Genomic DNA, 23382 nt, shown 5'->3' with positions numbered 1-23382 from the left:
TTTCTGAGTTTCAAAGATTTGTCTATCAAATTTTGACTTTTGAGATGGAAAAATTTCAGTTTTCTGACATTTTTTCTTTACAAATGTTCTACTTTTAAAATTCGCAGGTTTTTTTCTAGAAAATTTCTGACTTTTTCTCAAAAATGTTTGTTTTTTGAAACTCAAATTTACTATTTGTTTTTGGAAATTTTTATAAAATATTTAAAGAGTCCTACGTTTTTACCATACATTGTAGATACTCAGAAATTCCCTGATAGCTACAAAGCTAACTACGCTAATCCTAAAGCACTGATCATAAACGTTTCTTCTGTTAATGCTAATACAGTATTTAGCTGAAGCTAATGCTAACTTGAATTCAAGTTATATCTCCCCTTCAAAGACTACAACCCTCAAACACCAATTTAATTTTATATGTTCCATATTGTCCTTAGAAATTGTATTTTTGTTTTGTACTGTCTGTGTTTTATTGATTAATTATGTCATTTTCAGCCCTCCATATGTATGTTTATTGTTTTAAATAAAGTTATTGTGGTGAAAAAAAGAGAGAAAATGAGGAAACAAAGCTGTTGTATAAGCAGACTTCAAAATAAGAGCATAAATTTAAACATCTCACTTCTCATTTTTAACAGTTTATAAACCAGAACTTCAACACAGATGCTGCAGCTTATGCTAATGTTTTCAAAGTCAGCTAAAATGCTAAGCAAAAACATTAGCGCTAAATTAATTCCCTCTTGAATGTTATGTTTAACATTCTGGTTTTGCATTTTACCGTTTGGTAAACCAGCAGTGATGCTGCAGCATGTTAGCATCTGTTCAGGGAGCAGAACCTGTTCCAGAACAACCCGAGCTGCAGCGGAGTGAGGCAATAAAACGGATTGTAAAACCCTGAAACAGGAAGACGTTTGGCTCCCAGCACATCTGTGGAGTTTCCAGGTATTTACGAGAAACACCAGCAGGTTCTGGGGTGAGACAGAACTAACAGTCAGCCAGTTATCTATGGAAACCAGACGAAGTCAAATCGCTGATTTAACTGAGCCGTTGGCTGACAATAAGAAGGAGCAACTCCTTTTCTTCAGGGAAAAACTCCCAAAAGAATCAGAACCAGCTTTCGTCAGTTCTGGGCTGGGAAAGAAACACAAAATCGTGAAAGATTAAGTTTGCAAGCAAAATACTTGGCTCCAAATTCACACTTAGTTTCAAGCTACTTTTCAAACCAGTTGACCTGCTAACCATGCACTTTTAGCTAGCAAGCTTCAAATGAAACATGCAAAATATTTAGTTAGCAATCTAGCTTCAAACAAAATAGTTAGCCAGATAAAATATTTATCTAGCAAGGAAGAGTCAAACTAAATATTTAGTTAGCAAGTAAAATATTTAGCTGCAAACTAAAAAGTCAGCTAGCTAGCTACATCCAAAATTGGTTAGCAAGCTAGCTTCAGACTAAATATTTAGTTAACAAGCTAGCTTCAGACTAAATATTTAGTTAGCAAGCTAGCTTCAGACTAAATATTTAGTTAACAAGCTAGCTTCAGACTAAATATTTAGTTAGCAAGCTAGCTTCAGACTAAATATTTAGTTAACAAGCTAGCTTCAGACTAAATATTTAGTTAGCAAGCTAGTTTCAGACTAAATATTTAGTTAGCAAGCTAGCTTCAGACTAAATATTTAGTTAGCAAGCTAGCTTCAGACTAAATATTTAGTTAACAAGTTAGCTTCAGACTAAATATTTAGTTAGCAAAATACCTTTGCAATTAACTTAAGAAAGTGAATATTTAAGTCCAAACTAAACATTTGCTTAGTAAGTAAAATATTTATTTAGAAAGTTAAATATTTTGCATCAAAATATTGAGTTACAAACTAACTAACTGACTAAAGTGAAGCAAGTGGAATATTTAACCCCAAAATAAATACTTAGATTAAAACAATTTTTGCTTCAAATTAAATATTAAGGAAATTATTTAGCTTTAACTGAACATTTTGTTTACCAGCAGCTGTGACGTTTACAAAATGAATTCAATGAAATGAACCCCCATTTTTGTAGAGACAGGCTGCTGTTGATTTTTGACAGTGTAACTACAAACAGGCCTCCCATAAACCTCAGCATGCTCGCATCGACATGCCGATCTTGACGCCGTGCCAAAGTTAGCATTAGGCTCAGATAACCTGCGCGGTCGTCTATAGATTTACAGTCCGGCTGCAGGCTGAGCCTCAGATGACGAATGATGAATAATGAAAAGAGCCAAACATAAAACGATCCCAGGACGGCGGCCTCATAGATTTGCTCTTATTAGATCCTAAAAGCTCCGGGATTCAGAGCAGATGAGCAGCGAGGATTTATGTCCTACTTCGTCTTGCCTTCATGTGGATGGACCCTCGGTGTCATCCTGTTTCTGTAGTTTGCATTGACCTCAGAAAAAGCTCCAAACGGATCGACTGAGCTAAACCGGAGCCATCACTTACAGGATGAGGCCAATATTTGGCCGTAACTCTGCAGAAACGGGCCGAAGTCCTGCAGAATGTAGTCAAGTAATGACAGTTTAATGGACGATCTGTGACAAAGATAAACAGGAGCCTCAATCCTGACAGCAGAAGCTACTAATTACATCACAGAGCGAAGGCAGAGGCCTGCAGTACGATTTCCATACGGCGGAGCGGAGCACCAGGCCAGAGCGGAGAGAAGGAGGAGCAAATATCTGCCAAAAATCTGGTCAATGAATTAAAACAAAACAATAATCCACACAAACAGAAAAAAAACTGGAAAGTCAAAAAATTCTAAAATTTTTAGATGATGTGGAAATTTCTAACTGAAATGAGGAAATTCTGATATTAGTTTTTCAACAGAATTTTGAGGAAAAAGTAAAAAAAAAAAAAAAGAAAAATTCCGGTGGTCCTAATCATCTTCCGCAGAAATTTGAGTTTGACAAGTCAAAAATTTGCAAATCTCTGAGTTGCAGAAGTCAAGATTTTTTTTTATTTTGTAACTGAAAATTAAGTTCAAATTCTCAGCTTTTTCAAGCAAATTTTTGATTCCTCAAACTCAGAAATTCCTGTTTTCTCAAAATTTTTGAATGTTAATCTCCAAAAATCTGACTTTCCAGATGAGAAATTTCCAGTTTTTCTCAATAATTTCTGGATTGATCTCAAAATGTTGAATTTTTTTTCTAGGAGATTTCTAAATTTGAAACAGAAATTTTTCCAAATGAATAAATTCTAGAAAATTTCTTGAATTAGATTTTTTTCCTAGCAAATTTTTGACTTTTTATACTCAGACGTTTCCAAGTTGTTTTTCTAGAAGATTCCTTAGATTAATCTCAATATGTCTGACTTTTTCTTGCTAATTTTCAAAATTTCAAACTAAAATATTTCAGGGTTTGGTTAAATAAAACATTTTTTCTGTCTACAATGGCCATATTTCATTATCATAACATGTTCCTGGTAAACTCATGAAGTTCCCAGAGAAGCTGCTGATCATCAGTAGCATAAAACAGAACAAGATGGCGGATGATGATCAAACATAACGAGCTCTGATTCTGGCTCATCGCCGCTCGGCCATCACGCTGCAAACAGACAAAACATGCCAACATCCATTACTTCAAATCACTTTTCCATTTCTCTTTGTGATGAAGCTTGATGGATTTACAGCGTTGGTGTTTGTTGTAGATATCTGCTGTAATTTGCATGTAAAATGTCTTTGAAAATGTCATCAGTTTGGCTTCTGGAAGGAGAATAATTTAATTTGCAGAAAGACTTTATCAGAGAGAAATGTTTGTCACAGACGGAGTCAAAACAAATCTCTTTGTTCATGAATCTCGGCTGGTTGAGTCTCTAAAAATGAGCCGTCATTAGTCATTAGCCGAGCGCTGGAGCAGAGCTACGGAGGAACATTAGGGCCCAATAAAAAATCATCTATTTTTTCTCAAAATTCTAATTTTTAGTCAAAATCCAAAAAAATCTTAGATTTATGTCAAAATGTGGTTTTCATGAAAAATACCCCCAAAAAATCACAGATTTTAATTTTACAGGATTTGATCCATCCATCCATCCATCCATCCATCCATCCATCCACCCACCCACCCACCCATCCATCCATCCATCCATCCATCCATCCATCCATCCACCCACCCACCCATCCATCCATCCATCCATCCATCCATCCACCCACCCACCCACCCACCCATCCATCCATCCATCCATCCATCCATCCACCCACCCACCCACCCACCCACCCCCCATCCATCCATCCATCCATCCATCCATCCATCCATCCATCCATCCATCCATCCATCCATCCATATTCTCTCCATTGACCTTCATGTTTTAATTTTCAGGTTTTGTTTTGTCATCTTTCCTCACTTTGAATCTCGACAGTTAATCTGGAATATCCCAGTAAACTCTTGACCAGGATGAACCAGTATTCCCAGTCTGATTCCTAGTCTGATTCCCAGTCTGATTCCCAGTCTGATGCCGTTGACCTGGCCTGACCTTTCCTCCCATCTTCATTTGCACTTTAAAAACTTTAAACTGACTCCTTTTCTCATCTAAACATCATTAACTTTTAATTATTTGCTTCTCAAAGATCATTTTATGTTCTTTGTCTCGTGTTTTATTTCCTAAAACCTCATTTCCAGGCAGGACAGAAAAGCCCTTGCGGATTTAAAATTAATTAAAATAAAACTTTCTGGATAATAGCAAAAGCTTCAATTTATTTTCCTTTCATATTTTCATTCAGAGGTTTCATCTGCTGCACCTGTAACGTTCTGCTTTGCTCAACCTGCTAATCGATGTTGGGCCGTAAAGCCCGTCTGCAGCGAAGCGCCGTGACTTATTTATGAAACGGGACGAGCGAGCGGAGAGCGGCGCGCCGGAATAATGAAGCAGCTGGTATTTCCACAGCAACACCTGGGAAGTCCAGCCGCTCCGGAGGAAGGAATGAATCCCACTCAGAGTCTGGAAACAGATTCACAGTAACACCGTCTGGACCGAACTGAACCCAACCGAACTGAACGGTACCGGTTCAGGAAGCTTCAGGTTCCTCTAATCCAGCTCAAAGATGAACCCACAGATTAGGATTAAAACATCACAAAGTTATGAAATTCTGACTGTTGACTTAGATTTACAACTTTTTTTCTCAGAGTTCATACTTTCTTTTCAGATTTATTTCCAATTTTTTGCTCAGATTTTGTCCTTTTTTTACTCTTTTTTTTCTAAGATTGGAATCTTCTCAGAATTCCAACTTTTCATGTTTTATTTTTTTCACAAAATTCTGAGTTTTTTTTTCTTGGATTTGCGACTTTTCCCGAATTCCTTTTCTGATCCCCCCCCCCCCACACACAAAATCCAGGATTTTTTCTCAGATTGGAATTTTCTCAAAATTCTAAATTTTTTTCTCAAAATTCAGACTTTTTTTTTTTAACATTTATCTAACATTTTTAACTTTTTTCTCAATCTTCAATGTATCTCAATTATGTTAGCATTCTCAAAACACTGTTTCTGAATTTGTATATCTGGATTTTAAATTTTGAAAATTCAGTTTAAAAACAATCAGCATGACCTCCTGATTAGTGGCCCTAATCCTCTCCCATACGTTCCGGTCTGGGACAAAAACAGAAAACTGTCCAACTGCATGTGTAGGTCCTTTTATAAGGTAACACGGACTCCTGCAGTGCAGAGTGAAGGCTCGGGTTGGAACCTTGTTAGCAAGGAAAACACTGGAACATGACGGGATGAAGCAGGAATGTGAGCAAAACCTCAAACTGGGCTCCAATTACTGCATTCTGTCCTGTAAAATAATAAGTAATTATGACGAAAACGAGCCCCACTGATGGTACGCAGGTCATAAAGGAAATGAGAAACACGCCGAGTGAAACTCACCTTCTGAGTCACATTGCTGCAGCTGAGACACAAACGGCCCAAAGATTTCTAGTCAAAGACTTCTCAAAAACACAACATGATGGATGATGGATGGATGGATGGATGGATGGATGGATGGATGGATGGATTGGATGGATGGATGGATGGACGGACAGATGGATGGGTGGATGGATGATGGATGGATGGATGGATGCTCCTAAACTCAGTATGAATCTCCCTACTTCTTGTTTTCCTATATTTCCCTTCTCTTCCTTCCCAAACAGGGAAGGCGGCCATCTTTGATCTCCTCTCCCTCCCCTCGCCTCTTCCTCCTCCCTCCCCAGCTGAACCTCCCCTCTCATTGGTATTTGAGCGATGTAAGCTGCTGCCTGGCACATTTCATGGCTAATCAATGCGATCACTGCCGCAAACAGCCGATCAATCGTCCAGATCGCCGCATCATCTGCTCCGCCCGCCACCGTGAGCGATGGCGACACCTGTAATTGGATTCACTCCGCCAAACAACGGAGGAAAACCGCCGGTTCAGAAAAAAATGAGACAATTACCCCCAACAGTAATGCCCCGCGTTCAGACCGACTCATATTTATTCTGAGAGGCAAAGCGAAGCAGAACGTTCAGCAGGCGCTGCTCAGATGTGTTTTATTGAATTTGTCAGGCTGTTTCCTTCTCAGAGGCCTGATCTTTTCCTCTATCTCTTGTATCCATCACACACACACACACACACACAAACAAAATGAAAATGATGGGTTTCTCCCAGCACCCCGGGCCCCGCTCGACCCCTGCACCAGATTAAATCTGACACTCATGACCAGCTCTGACAGCGGGAGAAAATGCTGCGGGCCAGGCCGGGATCTGCAGCGGCCTGAAGTGTTAGTTTGGAGTGACGGACTAATTAGGGCTTTCCTGCGTCGAGCTTTATTTTCATATTTACTCCAGGAGCCCAGCAGCATTCCCAGACCTGTTCGGGAGAAGGTGGGCTTTCCTGGACCGGAGGAAGGAAGAGATGAGGCTGAAAACTGGGATAAAAGCCACCACTACGCCCTCTGCTGGCGACAACAGGCAGTGCAGGAGCATCACGCAGGATCAGGTTCAGTAATTCAGATGTTAATGCGAATAAAATTGACAAAAATAACCAATGATTCCTCCCTCCCAAGACAACTGCAACTGTCAGTAAGAGACATTTATTTTTGCTGCAGGATCAAAATATATCAGCAACAATTTGGGTTATTTATTTCTAAAACTGGGATTCATTATTCAAACAGGACATCGTTTCACAATGCTCACTGAATTCAAAATGAGAATATTTAGATCTAAACTAAATATTTAGGTAGTTAGTAAACTAAATGTCTGGGCTCAGCAGCGCCCCCACAGGTGAGGAGGGGAACATGTTTTTTATTTAGTTTGGCTCAATTCATACAGTGCAGCGTGAAAAAGAACCACAGCAGCTAAAAATGCAACAAATGTTGCAACTTTGATCCCCAATCGAACGAATCTGCCAAACTATCAGGTATGAAAACACATTAAACTTCAGACTTTTCCTGCAGAGCCAAAACCATCAACCAGCTCTTATTCTGAACTCGGACTCTGAAATGAAAATATTTTACCAAGCGAGTCGATAAATTTGTGGAGCAGCTTTCTCTGCGCTGCAGTAAATCATTCAACATTGTTATTAACATAAAACATTACGGGATAAATCCCTGCAGCCGTAATAAAGCAAACAGCTGTTAGCGGCCCTTTTAGAAGACGAATGGGATGAAATCATACGAATGGGAAACGTCCCTCAGGTCAAAGCGCATAAATACCCACAAGCCTTAGCATGTACAACACGTTACTTTATCAAGAGTCGTATTTCCTGCGGCGGAGTTTGGGACCGATTTGTCCCGAGGACAATAATTACAGCCTCTAAAGTTGAGCTTTTTTTCTTGTTCCTCTGGTGATTTCCTGCCCCATGAAATTAGGCCTGGCTGCGTCCATTCATCATCCCATTACCTCCGACGGCTGCCTCTATATATAGAGCCGCTCTGCAAGGAGAGCGGAGAGGAAGGTGGCAGCGGCAACATCAACATCAACGCCAGCAATCACACAATCAGCGCCTGATTACGGATCGGTAGGCGAAGCAGAGAGCTTTCCAAGGATCAGCGTTGACCTTTAGTTGCATTACAACAAACATCTCAGAGGAAGATGGCTTCATTTCCTGTCTTAGACCTCTGACAGCTGATATCCAACATTTCTGATGGCAGCTTTTCCTTGTTTTTAGATAACATAAACTCTGATACACAAAATTAGCACACAATGAGTGAATTAGCTGCCACATTATTTTATTCTCTCGTTTAAAAAAGAAAAATTTTGCACGTATTTATTAAAAAACATTTTTTTCCCCAAAGCACTTAATAATTTACATGTTTTTTAAAGAGTGGAAGTTGATTTTAGAAGCAATTTAGACCCAAATGGAAACACAAGCGTGGAAATTTTCCCCTTTATTTTGTCTAATTTTGATTTCCTAACAATAATATTTACGCAGCCACTTATTTTATGTTAACTAGTTTTATTTTACTGTCATTATTTTTTTTTAAATCACATTTTATTTTGAAATGATTTGGTCTATTTGTCTATTTTCTTGTCTGAACAGCCAGATTTTGCAGCTCCTGGTTGATTTTAAACGCAGTAAAACGTCCAAAGGGGTGAAAACGTTTCACAGTCGCTCTGAGCTCCTTTCCTTCCAGGAAATACATTCAGGGAACGACAATTAAGATAAAGGTTAAACGTGTTAGGCTAACAGTGACCCGTGCTGGTAGCACGGGATATGATGGGGACATGTTTGACTTTTATGGGGAAGAAGAAACAAGCGGCACCACTTGTCCCGCTGTTTATTTGACAGACCCGTCAGTCGGACAGGAACCTTTTAACCGACCCATAAACACGCTGCGCCTGCGGTTTAAACAAAGTCTGAGCTCCAACACTCGGTTTCTACGTGAGAACAAGCCTCTCCTTTAGTCCTACAGCAGCAGGGGGAGAGATTTATTTTGAAAGGAACAAGTAGGAACACATCTATGAAAAGAGTCTGACCTCTGACCTCACGCTGAGTTTAGATTAAAAAGGTGGCGGCGGGTCGGAGCAAAAAGGCCACTGGGGCTGCGGCGTTATGTCGGTGGGAAAACGATGAAGCGGAGAGGGGTCACGGCGGGGTCACGGGGCCAAATTACAGATTTCTGCCTCCAATATGTCGGGATCTGAACGTGTCAGTCAGAAAATTTAAGCTTCAAAAACCACAGAAACGTTTACAGGAGACATCAGTGGAGCAACGCAACATCAGCAACGCAACATCAGCAACGCAACATCAGCAACGCAACATCAGCAACGCAACATCAGCAACGCAACATCAGCAACGCAACATCAGCAACGCAATATCAGCAAACAACCCGGCAACGAATCGCTCTGTGGAAACAAATGTAATGCAGACGCTTCATCTCACTGAACGGCAACAATGTCTCAGTTTTAAGATGTTCTATGGAGCTACACTAGGGCCAAAACTTTTGGTCAAATAAAAAAATATAAATTGAAACTGAAAAAATTATTTTGAGATAAAAAAAAAAGGATTGGAAACTCGAAGAACAATAGTGAATCTGAAAAACAGAAAATAACAGGAATAAAAAAATTTGTTTATACATAATCTAAACTGGTGAAAATTTGAAATCTGAAAATAAAGATTTCAAAGTAAAACACATTCTAAAACTGAAAAAAGATTTGAAACTGAAAATAATTTTGAAAGTTTCAATATTTGAAACTAACTGGAAAAAATGTTTCCAGTTAGTACTGAAACATTTTTTCAGTACTAACTGGAAAAATGTTTTTCAAACTGGAAAAAATGTTTTTACACCAAGAGAAAAGGGAAACTGAAAAACAAATCTGAATTTGAAAAAAAGAATTTAAATTGTAAAAATAATTGTAAAAACAATTTAAACTAAAATAAATACTTGCAACTGGAAAATAATTTTTAAATGACAAATAAAATTAAAACTAAAATAAGTTTGAACTTCAAAAAACAAACTTAAAACAATTTTTAAACTGAAAAAAAAAACTTTTAAACCTGAAAACATTTTCTAGAATTATGTTAAAAAAATTATTGTATTAAATGTGTAATAATTCAATTGATCACTTTGAAACTATGCAGATTTTCTAATGAAATAAAAGTTGAAATCTGGAGTAACTTTGACAGATTGTTTAATTTTAGGCGACTGGAGATTTTAAGGCATTATTGGGTTTCAAACTGTTTTATGAAGATTAAGCAGCAGTTAGTTTCCACCTCCAGCTCCATTGTTCTGAATCTGAACAATAAGAAGCAACATGGGCAGAGTGGGCGGCTGCAGCTGCATTTTTGACTTTACTGGGCCTCAGATTTGTCTATTTGACGGCTCTGCCGGGTTTTTACCTCCTACAAGGAAACAACCTGAAATGCAGATCAAACAGGATCTAATGCTGCATCCGAGCTCAACCAGTTCTATCCGGAAACCTTCACACAGAACCAAATAACAACCAAATCCCATCATTTCACCCCAAAACCTCCCATCTGAGTTTCAGAGTTTATCTAGAAACTTTCAGAGATCAATCTCAAAATTTGTTTTTATGTTTCTCCCACAAGATGTTAAACTATGGGGATTATTTTATTTTATTTTTTCTCGTGTCTCACCAGACGGACTCCGTACGGTTTTGAACTTCAACAGTAAAATATTTGTGAGAAAAATAACGCAAGAAATGTTTTTGCATTTAACTCAGAAATTTTTGAGAAAAAAGTTATAGATTTTTTCTAGAAAACTAAAATTTTGAAAAAAAAATCCTGTTTTGAAACAGAAAATTTTGAAAATTTAACTTTTCATTTCTAGAAATTTTCACGTTTTTCAGACTTTATGCTCTACATTCTGAGGTTTTTCTTGCAAAATTTTGTCCACTCCTTTGGTTTTTCTAGCACATTTCTGGCATTTTAAACTTTAAAGTTTTCATAGAAAATTTCTAAGTTTAATCTCATAATTTCTTGGTTTGTTTTCGAGCAAATTTCTGACTTTAGAATCCAACATTTTCAGTTTGTTTCTAATAAAGATTTAGATTGATCTCATAGTTTTTCTGGTGTAAATTTATGTGTTTAAAATGGCCCTAACTCACCGACAGCAGCCCTGCAGTGACTTCAGTAATTTGGTTGGAGGGAAACTCAGGCTGCAGCAGCAGGCCAACAGGAACGGGGGTGCAGATGGTATTGCTGTCTCTTTCCTCCGATTCAATACACAGAAGCAATAAAGGAGTAAATAAACAGTTCAACCTTCATTAAACCTGAAGATTTGTGGCTGTTATTGGGTTTTTTCTGTTTGTGAAGCAGCAGAGTGCAGTGGGAACGTCACAGACTCTGCTTCCCCACGGTGACCGGCCGCCTCCTGCACCGTTAATATCCATTTGAACTCAATGCGGCCCGCTCCGTGTGACGCCACATCAAATACACACCCCTCGCTTGTGTTTTGATGTTAACAAGAGCTCAAGCAAGCCCGCTCTGATGTCCTTTACCTCATAAACGTCTCCCTTTCCCTGCTCTCATCGTATTTCCTTGCCGGTATGCGTCTCCTCTCCCTGCCGGGATCTAACTCGAAGCATGTTTGAAAACAAAATGGCGGCCTGGGCCCAGCCGAGCCGGCGGTTGATCGTTACAGGGGATGAAGTGAGTCAGTTGATGGACATGTTTTCACTTAAGGCTAGTCATAATAAAAACAATGAAAGACATGTTACAATAAAATAAGGTATGTTTATAAAACACCCATAAAGGAAAAGCAGTGAAAAGTTGGAATACCGAAAACCTTTAAAGTGCACATCAGGTTTACTCATCTTTTTACTTTTTATTTTTCTGACTTTCTTTTGAATACATGAGTATATTATGTTTTATTCTAAAATTAATGACGTTCCAGTTATTATTCAAAATCAGTTCCAAGTGTTTTCATACCTGGCAGATTTGGTTCAATTGCAAATACAACATTTGTTCATTTTCAGCTGTTCTGGTTAACTTTGACTCTGCATTGAGTCAAACAATCCAACCATTTGAAAAACTTGTTCCCCTCCTCGCCTGTGGGGGCGCTGCACTAAGAACGACTGAAGGAAACAACAAGAAAACTTCTGAAGAAGACACTGAGCGTAACTTCCTTTTTCACAAAACTAAAACGCAGTGACGGTTGTAGGATTTCTCTTTTGGCTAAACATCACTAGCTAATTCTCCAGCTAGCGCTTGACTAGCATGTTTGTTTTTGCTGTATTTACCCAGAATGCCCTGCGCTGTCGTCCACTTCCTGCTTCCAGCAGCACCAAAGTTTTTGGCAATAAGTTTATGTTTCTTGGTGTCTGGAAAACAAAACATTTCAAAAACCTGAATATAACTTCCCAGGGCGTGTTGTTGACTTACTATCCAGAAACCAATAGCTGCTTTTCTGTTGGTTGTGTAGGAGGCTCCACTTCTGCTTTTCTAAGATGTTTGATTGCATAACTGTGACAAGAGGTGCTGAAGTCAAAATGTAAAGAACAAAGTTCCTTCTTCTCCAATACTTCCTTGACAAACTATTGAAAAAACAAACATCAAACAAACAAACAAACAACCTGCTGGTCAGACGAGGAAATAAAAACAAATCTGCTTCAAGTAGGAATGAATTTGAGCAGATCGAGGATCCTGATCATAACCTGCTAAAGATGACAGCAAACGAGTTTAAAATCCAATCAGGTGTAAGCGTTGATGATCATGGCGGCGGTGATGGCTCAGCAATCATCATCGCCGCCGCCGCAGCGATGAGGACAACAAAACGCAGAATGTGATTACAGCGAATGAGAGAGACGGAGGCGGCGGACACTGAATTGGAAAATATGAAGGTACTTTGTATTGATATACGCGGCGAGATTTAATTTACTTCCAAATGAAACATTACTCGTTCTCCAACTTTACCGGAGAAATGAACATTCAGGTTCCTTAGGAAATTACAAATTAGCGTCTGATTGGAGCTTTTACACGTCGGTTCTCAACACTCATAATGTTGGTAGGAATAAAAAAAATACATCATAGTGGAGAAAAGTTTCAAGCTTTGAAAAGTGAGAAAGTTACAAAAACCCACCATGAACAAGTTCAAACTAGAGTTTCATCTCTTGGGGTCAGAATGACGTCTTACTTTTCACCTTTGACCTTTGCGGAGTTGATTTTCTCAGATTTTAGTTCTCGTTGATTCTTAAGCTATTTCTTCAACTAAACTTGTTTTATTTTTCTAGAGATCGTTTCCCAGCGCAAGTTCAACAAATCTGGCTCAAAAACACACGAACATCGACGGGTTTATCTGGAAATCAGAGCCTGGAGAAAAACCAAAGAGCTTTTTATTTATTTTTTCCCAAAGTGTTCCTGGCTCAGCGTTTCTGTTTTCTGTGAGAAGCAATTTTTAGAAAATTATCCGTACTTGTTTTAAGCATTTTGCTTATCATAAAATCAAAACAACAAAGCCAATTTATCACCTTAAATTAAAGAAAAATGTTTTGTTTTTCTAAATGTTTTTCATGTTCAAGATCTGAGCAATTTTGTGCATACCAGCTTTACAAAACTATGGAGCTAAATTGGTGCCAAAAACGTTGTTCAAAGATTTTAAATTAAAAACTTGTTAAAAACTGTACAATAATGTAGATGAAACTGAATAAAATCTGAAACTAGAAAAAACTAAATCTACTGAAAGGTAATTTTAACATTGAGACATAATTATGAACCTGAAAAATACTTTTGTAATTGAAAAAACATATTTTAAGAAAAAGTTCAAAACCACAAAACAAACTTTATGGCCCCATTTTAGTTCCATAGGGTATAAATTTATGTCTTTATGTCACATTGAAAGAAAAGTTGCAAAACTACAACTGAACTTTGTTTAGAAGTACCAAAGCAAACAGGCAAAAACACAAATGCAAGCCACACTTTTCAGATTTTAATCAGTAAGACATTTTTGACCTCAAAATGAAACTTTAAGGTGTTTTAAAACTTTTGAATTCATTTTGATTTGTTTGTTGGGAGCTAATTTCCAAACTTGATCTTTAATTACGAACAAAAATGTCACCAGAAGGCGAGGATGTGAAGTGAGGACGTCACCTTGGTTTGGGTTCTCAGTTGATTTAATGTTCTCATGTTCGCTGTAATAATTCATGATCCCTGCAGCTGTAAATGTGACTCCAGAGCAACATCCCTCACTCCAAATGAAGCTCTGACTTTAGCGCAGTGATGACAGATCGGCGCTGGATAATTCATCCGAAGGCTCTAAAATATGCAATTACTCTGCAGCCGCTCCGGATCCATCGATCACCGTGATCCGCTCGCAAAACGTGACGCTTCTGTCAACGCCGGAGTCAAGAAACAGACAGGTGGACGCTTGGTCCCGATTTACTGCTAACTTCAAAATTCAGAGGACCAGTAAATCGATTTTCTGATTTATTGATTTTTACATTTTCTACAAAAAGTAGCAAATGTAAAATACGGAGGGAGTAAAGTGTCATAATGTTGCTTTGTTTTACATCTTCTTGGATTTTTTTTTTATTTCGTTCTAGACTTTCCGACTCAGGAATTATGAATATTTCAAATGGCGTCTACGGTGGACTAATCCTGCCAAAATTAGCATTAAATGTAGAAATAAATAAATGGTTTGTTGAGGTAATTAAAGTGACAAATATTGCAAAAGGTAAGATATTTTGAAACTAATTTGAGTGTACAGTGTGGCACATTAACAATTGTCTATTATTTTAAACAATGTGAGACTATCATGATTATTTTTCTTTTATTTCCAATCTTATCGTTTTAGTAATTAGCCTCCTTATTTTTTGCTATTTATTTTTTGTTATATTTGTTTTAATTTACTGACTCTTTCGTCAACCATATATTAATTTATTTCCTCCTCTAATATTTCAGTTTTGATTTCTTTTTCTTATTATTATCAGAAAAGAGGAAACTGATGAAATAATAAAAATAAATAAACAGGAAGGGAGAAAATGCAGAGGAAATATTGATGTAATTTAAAAAAAAACATTAAGCGTAAAGCTGTTCAGAAGCAGTTGGATAGATTTTCCTGCGGTCTTTGAACGCATCAGAGCCTCAGCAGCTCATCAGTGAAAACACATCAGCGTTTATTTACTCCTGCGAAGCCACTCAGCAGAAGAAGCGTTAGTATCCATTACCGAGTTGTTCAGCAATAATATCTCCGCTGCAATTACGAGTGTCATTCAAACCTGGCTTTTAGCATAATGGAGTCATCAGAAATTAGCATAAAGGCTAATTTGTTTGATTATGCGTGAATTTGGGGAATTAGTGTCTAAATGATGACTTCTGTGAGGTGCTGGGTGTTCATAATGCGTCCGTCATGGCGGCAAATCACCGACATGCTGAGAAAATCTGGTGAGTTTCATTTCTGACATTCATGGTTTATTAAGTCGCTTCTTCCTGCGACCCGGTTCTGGTTCTGAACCAGCAGAAACATCCAAATGGGTCACGAAAGATTTAGCTTCAAGATCATTTAATCACTGATGGTAAAAAAGAAAATAACTTTGTGAATAACAAAGGGATTTCAAACAGACAGCTTGTGATTGACTTTAAAACTGAATGTCTTCCAGAGATGCTCTCATATGGAACTAAATTAGGGCCATACAATTTGTTCAATGAAAGTGGGAAAAAAAAAAGTGAACTAAAAAAATACTTTGAAACTAAAAAAAAAAAAGCTTTAAAACTGAAAATAAAGATTTGAATAAAACATACAAAAGTACAGGCTACTAATGAAACACTAAGATTAGAAAAAAAAATAACTGTTGAAAAAATGAAACAGCTTGTTTTCATTATCATTCAGAAAGTTTTTACACTTTTTGGTGCAACAATTGGCACATTAATTACTTTATTTCTATATTTCCAATTTCGGCAAGATCAGAACTCCATACAAGTGGAGTGTAAAACACACTGAAACCAATTCAAGATGTAGAAAAGCTTTATTAGTTTTTACAGTATGTAAAATCATCACCCGTTAACCCTTCATATCAAACACAATCAGTTTTATAAATAACAAATCAGCCAATCAGAAACATCCTCTGTAGTGATGTCATCAACCTGAGCTTGAACCCGATCAACAAAAACAAACCGACTTCTGAACGATTTCTGAACCCAAATTACATCAGAACCAGGAAAAAGGTAAAAAATTATTAATTTACAAACATTCAGGTTAGACTGGCTGGTTATTTGTTCTGAAAAATACTAAATATAATATTTTAAAAAAACAATAAAAAAATCCCATCAGCAGATGGTAAAAATGTGTTTTAATGGCTGGAGGTTTAAAAAAGTCAGTTCAGGTTACAGGTTCACACGCTGGGGGGAACGGACGCACCAAATAAAACTTCTGGTCCCAGAAAATTATTTAATGTTCATTTAACGTCTAAAAGACAAATATATGCAACGTACGTATGAGTTTAGTTCTGTCAATGTTTAAATATATTTATGTTGAATTCTTAGAGAAAATGCACCTTTAATTTGTACTTCTGCATGCGTATATGGAGGACTGATCCTGCCAAAATTGAAAATATGCAAATAACGTAATTAAAGTGCCAAATATTATAAACAAAGGAGAAAATGCAAAGACAAAATATTAAAGGACGTAGATAAAAGAAATATTTAAAAATACCCAATAAGGAAACCCACTGAAGTAAATTATCCATTAATAATAGCAATAATTTATGGCACACTGCAATCAAATAAGTTTGGACATTTTTTATTTTTTTTTGGAGACAATATTAGGCAATTTAATTATCTTATCAAAATATTTAAATAAATTCTGCATTTATTTAGTTTTGGCATGATCAGTCTTCCATAAGGCTGAATGTGGAAATTGAGAGATCAAATTCATGATTGATGAAATTAAAGTAATGACATTCCTTCCTGTGCTGGGTTGGAAGTGATCCTGTAACCAGAACTGAGTGAGCCCAGAGTTGGCACCAAGAGTTTTGAAGCAGTTTTTCCTCCGTAGTTTCAACCAAACAGAAAAAACATTCAGCTCAAGCTGGGAGGACTTCACCCTCAGTGAGGCAGCTTGGAGGAAAAGCCCAACAATCTGAAGTCAGTTTTCCACAGACGTGTTTATGTCGAAGTTCGTCACAGTTTTAGATGTTTTTGTGCAACATGGCGGCAGCGGCGTTGCTACCTGGAGGCGTCTGGGATGAGTCTTTTAAACCAGCGACCCACGGCGACGTCGACCCGGAGCACCAAGGTGACGCCGATCAGCAGGAAGCAGCAGCTCACCACGAAGCCAGACGCCTCAAACAGCAGCCTGAGGAAGAAAACATACTTTAGAGGCAAATTACCACCTAAAGAGGCAGATTTTACCTCCAAAACGCGTTAAAAACCACAAAATACATTCAGATACTTACTTGGGTGCGAAGACCTTCCACACCATTAGGTGTCTCCTGAGAATAGCAGCAGCACAGACTGAAGAAAACACCTGAGAAAGAATGAGAAACCAGTTAAAGCAAAACTGCACACAAAGACATACGGAAGAGGATTAGTGCCACTGAAAAAAACTGGAAAAAAAGAACTTCAGCTTAAATTATAAAATCGTAGAAGATCAAAGTCAGAATTCTAGGAAAAGTCAAAATTTGTAGAAGAAAAGTTAGAATATTCAATTTTATCAGAATTTTGTGATTAAAGTCAGCATATTGGGAAAGAAAATTAAGAATTCTGAGAGAAATAGTCAAAATTTGGATTAACAAAAAGGTCTGAGATTAAAGTCAACATTGAGAAAAAAAATCTGAATTTTAAGAAAGTCAAAATTTTGACAATAAATTGAAAATTCTGAGAAAATATAAGGAATTCAAAGAAATAAATGACAAAATTCAAAAGCAAAAAATAAAAATCCCAAAATTAAAATGAAAATGTACAGAAAAAGAGATTAAAGTCTGAAATTTTCCCCCGGATCCAACAGAACCAGGCTGGACCGACCTGTGCTCCCAGAATAAAGAGGTAGCGCGTCGACAGCTGCAGCAGCGCGGCGCTGAACTGATGCGGTTTCTCTCTCAGTCGCATTTCCATCACGGCGTCTTCGCCTTCTTCGCCGTGACCTTTCACCCCCCTGCTGGCCCTGACCTCCCGCACCAGAGGCCAGAACAGCAGCAGAGGACAACCCACTGGTGACAACAGCAGAGTTTATTTATTAAAAAAACAGGAGAATAAATAATATTTCCAGTGTTACAACAAAACATATAAAAATAGATTTTTTTTTTCTTTGCCTTTAGCGTAAAATCAGCTAAAATACATGCAGGTTTGTGTAAAATAGCATCTTAACCTGCAAATAATATGTGTGAGGAAAACGTGTTGAGGGTGACCAGGCAGGCGGGCAGAACGGTGCCAGTGTGTCCATCTGGAAACCCCACAAAGGCGGCGCCCCATTGGATGGAAGGGAAGGTGGGCAGGTGACCAGTGGAGTGGAAGAACTGGGAGGCAGCCAGAGACCAGAGAACCACTGGAGTCCAGGCGACGCTGAAAACCCCTGGATGAGAGAAGAGTCCGTGTTCAACCGCCACAATGCAGAAACACCACCACTAAGATTCGGGTGGATTTCCTGCCTGTGTTGGCTGCAGGTGAGCCGCTGAGGTTGGCGGCGGCGGCGTGGATGTGCAGCAGCGCCGCCATCTCCAGCAGCAGCAGCAGGAAGGCCAGCGCCATGCCCTCCGGGTGCAGCAGCAGCAGCCCGACCCCCAGCAGGCCGCAGAGCAGCAGCAGCGGGGCGGAGTACACCGTCCCCAGGCCGTACGCCTCCACGGCGGGCCGCCCGTCCTCCTCGCCGCCCGTCTCCCCGTCCTCCAGCGAGCGCCGCATGCGCTGGTAGATCTGCGGGATCAGGTGGCGCAGCTCGGCCTGCGGGCTGATGCCGGTGCTGGCTCGGTAGCGCGGCGGGAGGGCGGGGCTCCTGGCCGAAGCGGCGGCGGCGGCGGCGCGCGTCTTGGCGAACACGGTGAGCGGGTCGGCCCAGATCAGGGAGACGCCGAGGCCCAGCAGGGCGAAGGCGGCTCTGGGCAGGACCAGCTGCGCCACGCGGATCAGCTCCGCCAGCTTCCTGAAGCCGTCCTCCGGCGTGGCGCTGACGGCCCAGTGGAGGCCGGCGCAGACGCACAGCAGCGGCAGGACCCAGCGCGCGGCGAACGCCGTCCCGCCCGACGAGTTCAGGTTGCCGTAGTGACACAGCCAGAGCCGCAGCAGGTAGGCGGCGACGCCCAGAGAGACGACGGACAGGATGTAGTAGAGGTTCTTCAGCTGGCTGTCCTGGAGGCGGGACAGCGGGGACAGGAACGGCGACGGCGTGCAGCCGCCCTGCTCCTCCCTGCAGCCGTGGAACGACAGCGAGACGCAGGCGCACAGCACCAGGCCGCCCAGGCAGCCAATCAGAGAGCTGCTCTCCTTCCTCAAGGCGGCCTGGGTCAACGCCGGCGACGGCGGCAGCCCCGCCGACTTCAGCGGGTCAGGGGTCAGAGGGACAAGATGGCCGTCCCAGTTGAGGCGCACCGGAACGTAGAGCGCCAGAGAGAGCAGGAGAAAGGTCACGACCCGGCCTTCGTAGATGACGTAGCTGTCGGAGAGCAGCGAGGCGCAGCGGAGGAGCGGCACGGCGAGGGACGGCGCCAGCAGGCGGCGCGCCGACAGCTTCCACACTTTGGCGCCGTTCTTCAAAACGGGTGGGCGGCTCAGTCGCCACGCCCTCCAGAGGAAGAGCGCCTCGGAGGCGAAGGCGCCGGCCGCCAGACACCACACCGCCTCCACGTAACCGCGGGCAACCAGCTGCACAGCGGCGACGGCGACCCCGACGGTCAGCGCTTCGGCAACCGGACCCTTCAGTCCCGCACGCTTCTCCTCCGTCAGCACGGCGGACAGCTCCGACATCACCAAACACGCCAGGCAGGCGAAGGTGAGGACGGCCAGACCGGCCGCCATCTTGGCCGGGTTGAACCTGGCCCACGTGGCTCGGCAGGTGTCCCTGACGGAGGTGAGGTAGGCCCGCAGGGAGGAGGCCAGGCCAGGTGACGGCGGCCGCCCGGCGCCCACCGAGCCCTGGTAATCGGAGGCGAGGCGAGCGAAGGCCACCTTCAGCTCAGAGAGGCTCTCTGGAGGAATGTCACTGGACAGAGACGAGTACGTCTCCAGGAAACGGTTGACCTGCAAGACAATCAATCATTATTGATCCATCACTGAAATAACCATCAACTAACTAATCAATTAATTAGTTAGTTGATCAACCATTTGCTGAAATAAAAGACTCAGAAATTTAATCAAAACTCAGAAAAAATATTAACATTTTGCATTTAAGACAAAAATCCAGTTGTTACCTGGATCAAATTCTGGAAAATAAATCTATTATTATTATCAGTTAATACAGAAATAAGTCAACAGGTTAGATCTATACTGCATAGACGTTAAGCAGCTTTTCAGCTGTAAATGATGAAACTTTCACAAAAGGAATTATATTTAGTTGCAATAAAATGTTGATTTTCTCATGTGAAAAGAGAACTTGATTATTTCTTTATTTGCATTTTTAAATAATGTAAAATAATGCTAAAAATAATGAAGCTGTTAAATGAAAACTCGTTAGTTTGAGCTGTAAAAGCTGAGGACAGCACCTGTTTTGTGTTGATCCACAGCGCCTCCAGCTGGCTGAGGCGCCTCACTGCAGCCTGCGTTTCCTCGTGTGGGGGGAAGAGAGGCAGCAGGACTTGACCCACGCTGCTGAACGGGATGGGGATTCCCAGCAGGAGCGCCAGAGTGGGAACCAGATCCGTCTGTGGGACGACATCCGGCTCATCCTGTGGGAAAAATAAACATTTTTCATGTTTCTGTGATTTACAGCTCGGCTCTACGGAAGACCTGTAATGACAAAAATAACAAACAAATGTTAAAATAAAGAAACGCCTGGATGAAATAATTAATGTGTCAAATAATGCATCCAAAAATAAAAAGAAGTTTAAACTTATTTGATCATACAGTGTGACATAAATTAACATTAAAATTTATTAATTCATTTTCTTATTTAATACATTTTTCATATTCTGTATTTTTTGTTCCATTTTTAATCGATTTTATTAAATATTTGTACTTTATTTAACCATACATTGATTTATTTTCTCCTGCAATGTTTCCCACCTCAGTCGGCGGTCCAGCAAAGATGGCGGACGGGCTGTAGAGGAAGAGCGCAGCGTCCGTCTCCTTCTGGCTCTCCCCTCCGTGGTCTCCGGTGTCGGTCATGCCGTGGTCGCCCATCACCACCAGCAGGGTGTCGTCCTGCAGGCGCTCCATCACCGACCTGGAAGGAGAACCCAGTGTGAGCGAAACCCTGCGGCTTCCGTCCACCTCGGCGCCCGTCTGCGTCCTGCAGTCCGACCTGATGACGCCGTCCATCTGGGTGAGCTTGTCGGCCATGGCCGGGTGGTCGGGTCCGAACCGGTGCCCGCAGTGATCCACCCCCAGGAAATGGGCCACCAACACGTCCCAGTCGTCCCCCACCACTGAAACAAGCATGGAGGGAAATGCAGGCTGAAGTTGGCTTCTGATTGAAGAGTGTCCAAAAATTAGACTCAATAAAAGCAAAACGGAGCCGACAAAGAAAATACAACTAAAACAGTAATAAAAATACTCTTAAAAGTTCAGTTTGTCGGAACTGATGGAGGTGAAGAGCTAAGATGGCCGCTGTGGGTGTTTCTACATACTGGTGGTGTAGAGGTGCTGCAGGACGCCGTTGTCCACCGTGTGCAGGTCTTTGACGTTAAAAGACGGGAACGGCAGAGAGCGGTAGAACTTCTTAGGGAAGAGGTTTTCCCAGGTATCGTCGCCCATAAACACGACCCGCTTACCTGCAAATGAACCCAAAATAATAAGAACTATTAAAACTACAAAGATGATTTAAGTAGGAAGAAAAACAGAGAAAAGACAAAATAGAAATAAAGATACAGAACAGAAAATAAAGAGAAAAGAAAGCAGAAACAAAATAAAAAATAAATAAAGACAAATACAAGGAAAGCAAAGAAAAAAGACAGAAAGAACCAAGGAAAAGAAAAAGAAGAGATGAATACAGACAGAAATGAGAAAGGAATAAACCAAGAAAAAAAATAAAGACAGAAACAAACAAAGAACTAAAGGAAGAAAAGAGGAAGACAGAAAGGATGAACAAAAGAAATAAGAAAAGAAGGTGAAAAACTGAATTAAAGAAAAAATAAGCACATATTTTGTTCAGTTACGTGTAAGCAGCAGCCTCTCTGTTTCTACCCCTCAGCATGACGCTGCCACCCCCATGTTTTCCAGCACAGATCCCCACCAACTCACCCATCTGCCCCAGCTGGTGGATCAGGTTGTCCTCCAAGATGGCGCTGGAGGCAAAGTTATTGCCAACGTCCACAAAGGTGGGCAGGGAGCCGGTGGTGAAGCCCTTGATCCTCTGCATGGTGGTGGTGGGAGGGTCGGCTCTGAACGGGTACAGGCGGCTCTGCGCGGGCCGGGCCGACACCGTCTCCTCCAGCACGGGCAGCTTGTTCTCGTGAGGTCGCGGCGCGGTCTTGGTGGGGTCGAACCGGGCGAAGTCGATCTTCAGGGCGTCGATGATGAGGAGGACGGCCCTGCGGAAGCGGGGGGGACCCCGGCAGAAGTCCGCCGGCTCCGCTCCGGGCTGCAGGACGTCCCCGCAGGCGCTGGTCCGGTTCACCTCCAGCCTCACCAGCAGGAAGCCGCCCACGAAGAGGTAGATGCCCACGAAGTAGGCCGCGCACAGCCACAGGAGCAGGCAGAGAACCGTGAGCCCCTTCATGCTGGAGCGGAACCAACGGAGTAATTTGATAAGTTTAGGTAGAAACTGGCTAACATCACCGGCTAGCTGCGGCTAATTCGTCCTGTTTCATTCACTGCTGACCTTGTATCCCTGGGATTTCACCTCTCGGGGTCAGGAGGCGGCCGTGAAGCTGTGTGTGTGTAAACACCACAGAGGTCCAGGTGTCTCAGGTAACCACGGAGCAGACAGGAGCCTCCCTCACCTTCATTGGGACGGATACATTCACATTCCAGGCAGGTGGACCCGGCGGAAGTTGACGGCGGACTGGTTTCACTGTTACCAACCATGGAGATGTGTTTTTATAGCCCCGGACTGAGACTGCCAGGAGAATTCAACGCTTAAGGTATAGAAGACAAATAACAAAGAAACACAAAACAACCCACTTTAATTATTATAATACTTAGTAAAATTTAATTTAATTTATTTATTTTAAATTTAGCCCTGATATAGTTCGTTATGCCTGTAAGACAACATGCCGGGTGTAACGGTTGAGGCTCGCAGGATGTGTCACTCTTAAATAAATACAGATTAAAATAAAATTAGATTGGGAAACAATTAGCACTACTTTAGCATATAATTAATCTGTTAATAAAAATAAAAAGTAGCCATCCAAGAAACGCCTCAAGTAGAAATGTATTTG

The 23382-nt window shown here is 41.1% G+C and overlaps 1 protein-coding gene and 1 long non-coding RNA gene across 2 annotated transcripts; one reads left to right on the top strand and one right to left on the bottom strand.

Moving 5' to 3' along the window:
* Positions 1 to 791: 791 nt before the first annotated feature.
* Positions 792 to 17928, top strand: LOC129354599 (uncharacterized). Its single transcript, XR_008605169.1, has 3 exons — positions 792 to 933; positions 6808 to 6958; positions 17862 to 17928. It is a non-coding gene; the product is annotated as an uncharacterized LOC129354599 (long non-coding RNA).
* Positions 15887 to 22993, bottom strand: LOC129354598 (GPI ethanolamine phosphate transferase 3-like). The gene is made up of 11 exons (XM_055024049.1): positions 22824 to 22993; positions 22244 to 22722; positions 21631 to 21774; positions 21306 to 21429; positions 21068 to 21227; positions 20548 to 20730; positions 18502 to 20086; positions 18222 to 18425; positions 17879 to 18063; positions 17311 to 17381; positions 15887 to 17210 (listed from the first exon to the last, which is right to left on the bottom strand). The coding sequence occupies exons 2-11, from the start codon at positions 22719 to 22721 to the stop codon at positions 17081 to 17083; spliced, it is 3264 nt and encodes a 1087-aa protein (XP_054880024.1). The 5' UTR covers position 22722; positions 22824 to 22993; the 3' UTR covers positions 15887 to 17080.
* Between the last annotated feature and the right edge of the window lie 389 nt (positions 22994 to 23382).

This window comes from Poeciliopsis prolifica, unplaced genomic scaffold (assembly GCF_027474105.1).
Source record: "Poeciliopsis prolifica strain line A6 unplaced genomic scaffold, Auburn_PproV2 SCAFFOLD112, whole genome shotgun sequence".
Taxonomy (NCBI): Eukaryota; Metazoa; Chordata; class Actinopteri; order Cyprinodontiformes; family Poeciliidae; genus Poeciliopsis; species Poeciliopsis prolifica.
The sequence above is the reverse complement of the archived record's forward strand: the minus strand, read 5'-3'. Positions and strand labels throughout refer to the sequence as shown.

Excerpts from the sequence above, each read along its gene's own strand:
- LOC129354598 (XM_055024049.1), bottom strand. The coding sequence starts at position 22,721 with ATGAAGGGGCTCACGGTTCTCTGCCTGCTCCTGTGGCTGTGCGCGGCC. Across the intron at positions 17,382-17,878 it reads TCTTTATTCTGGGAGCACAG|GTGTTTTCTTCAGTCTGTGC; the intron begins GTCGGTCCAGCC and ends ATTCTTTCTCAG. Across the intron at positions 17,211-17,310 it reads TGGAAGGTCTTCGCACCCAA|GCTGCTGTTTGAGGCGTCTG; the intron begins GTAAGTATCTGA and ends TTTCTTCCTCAG.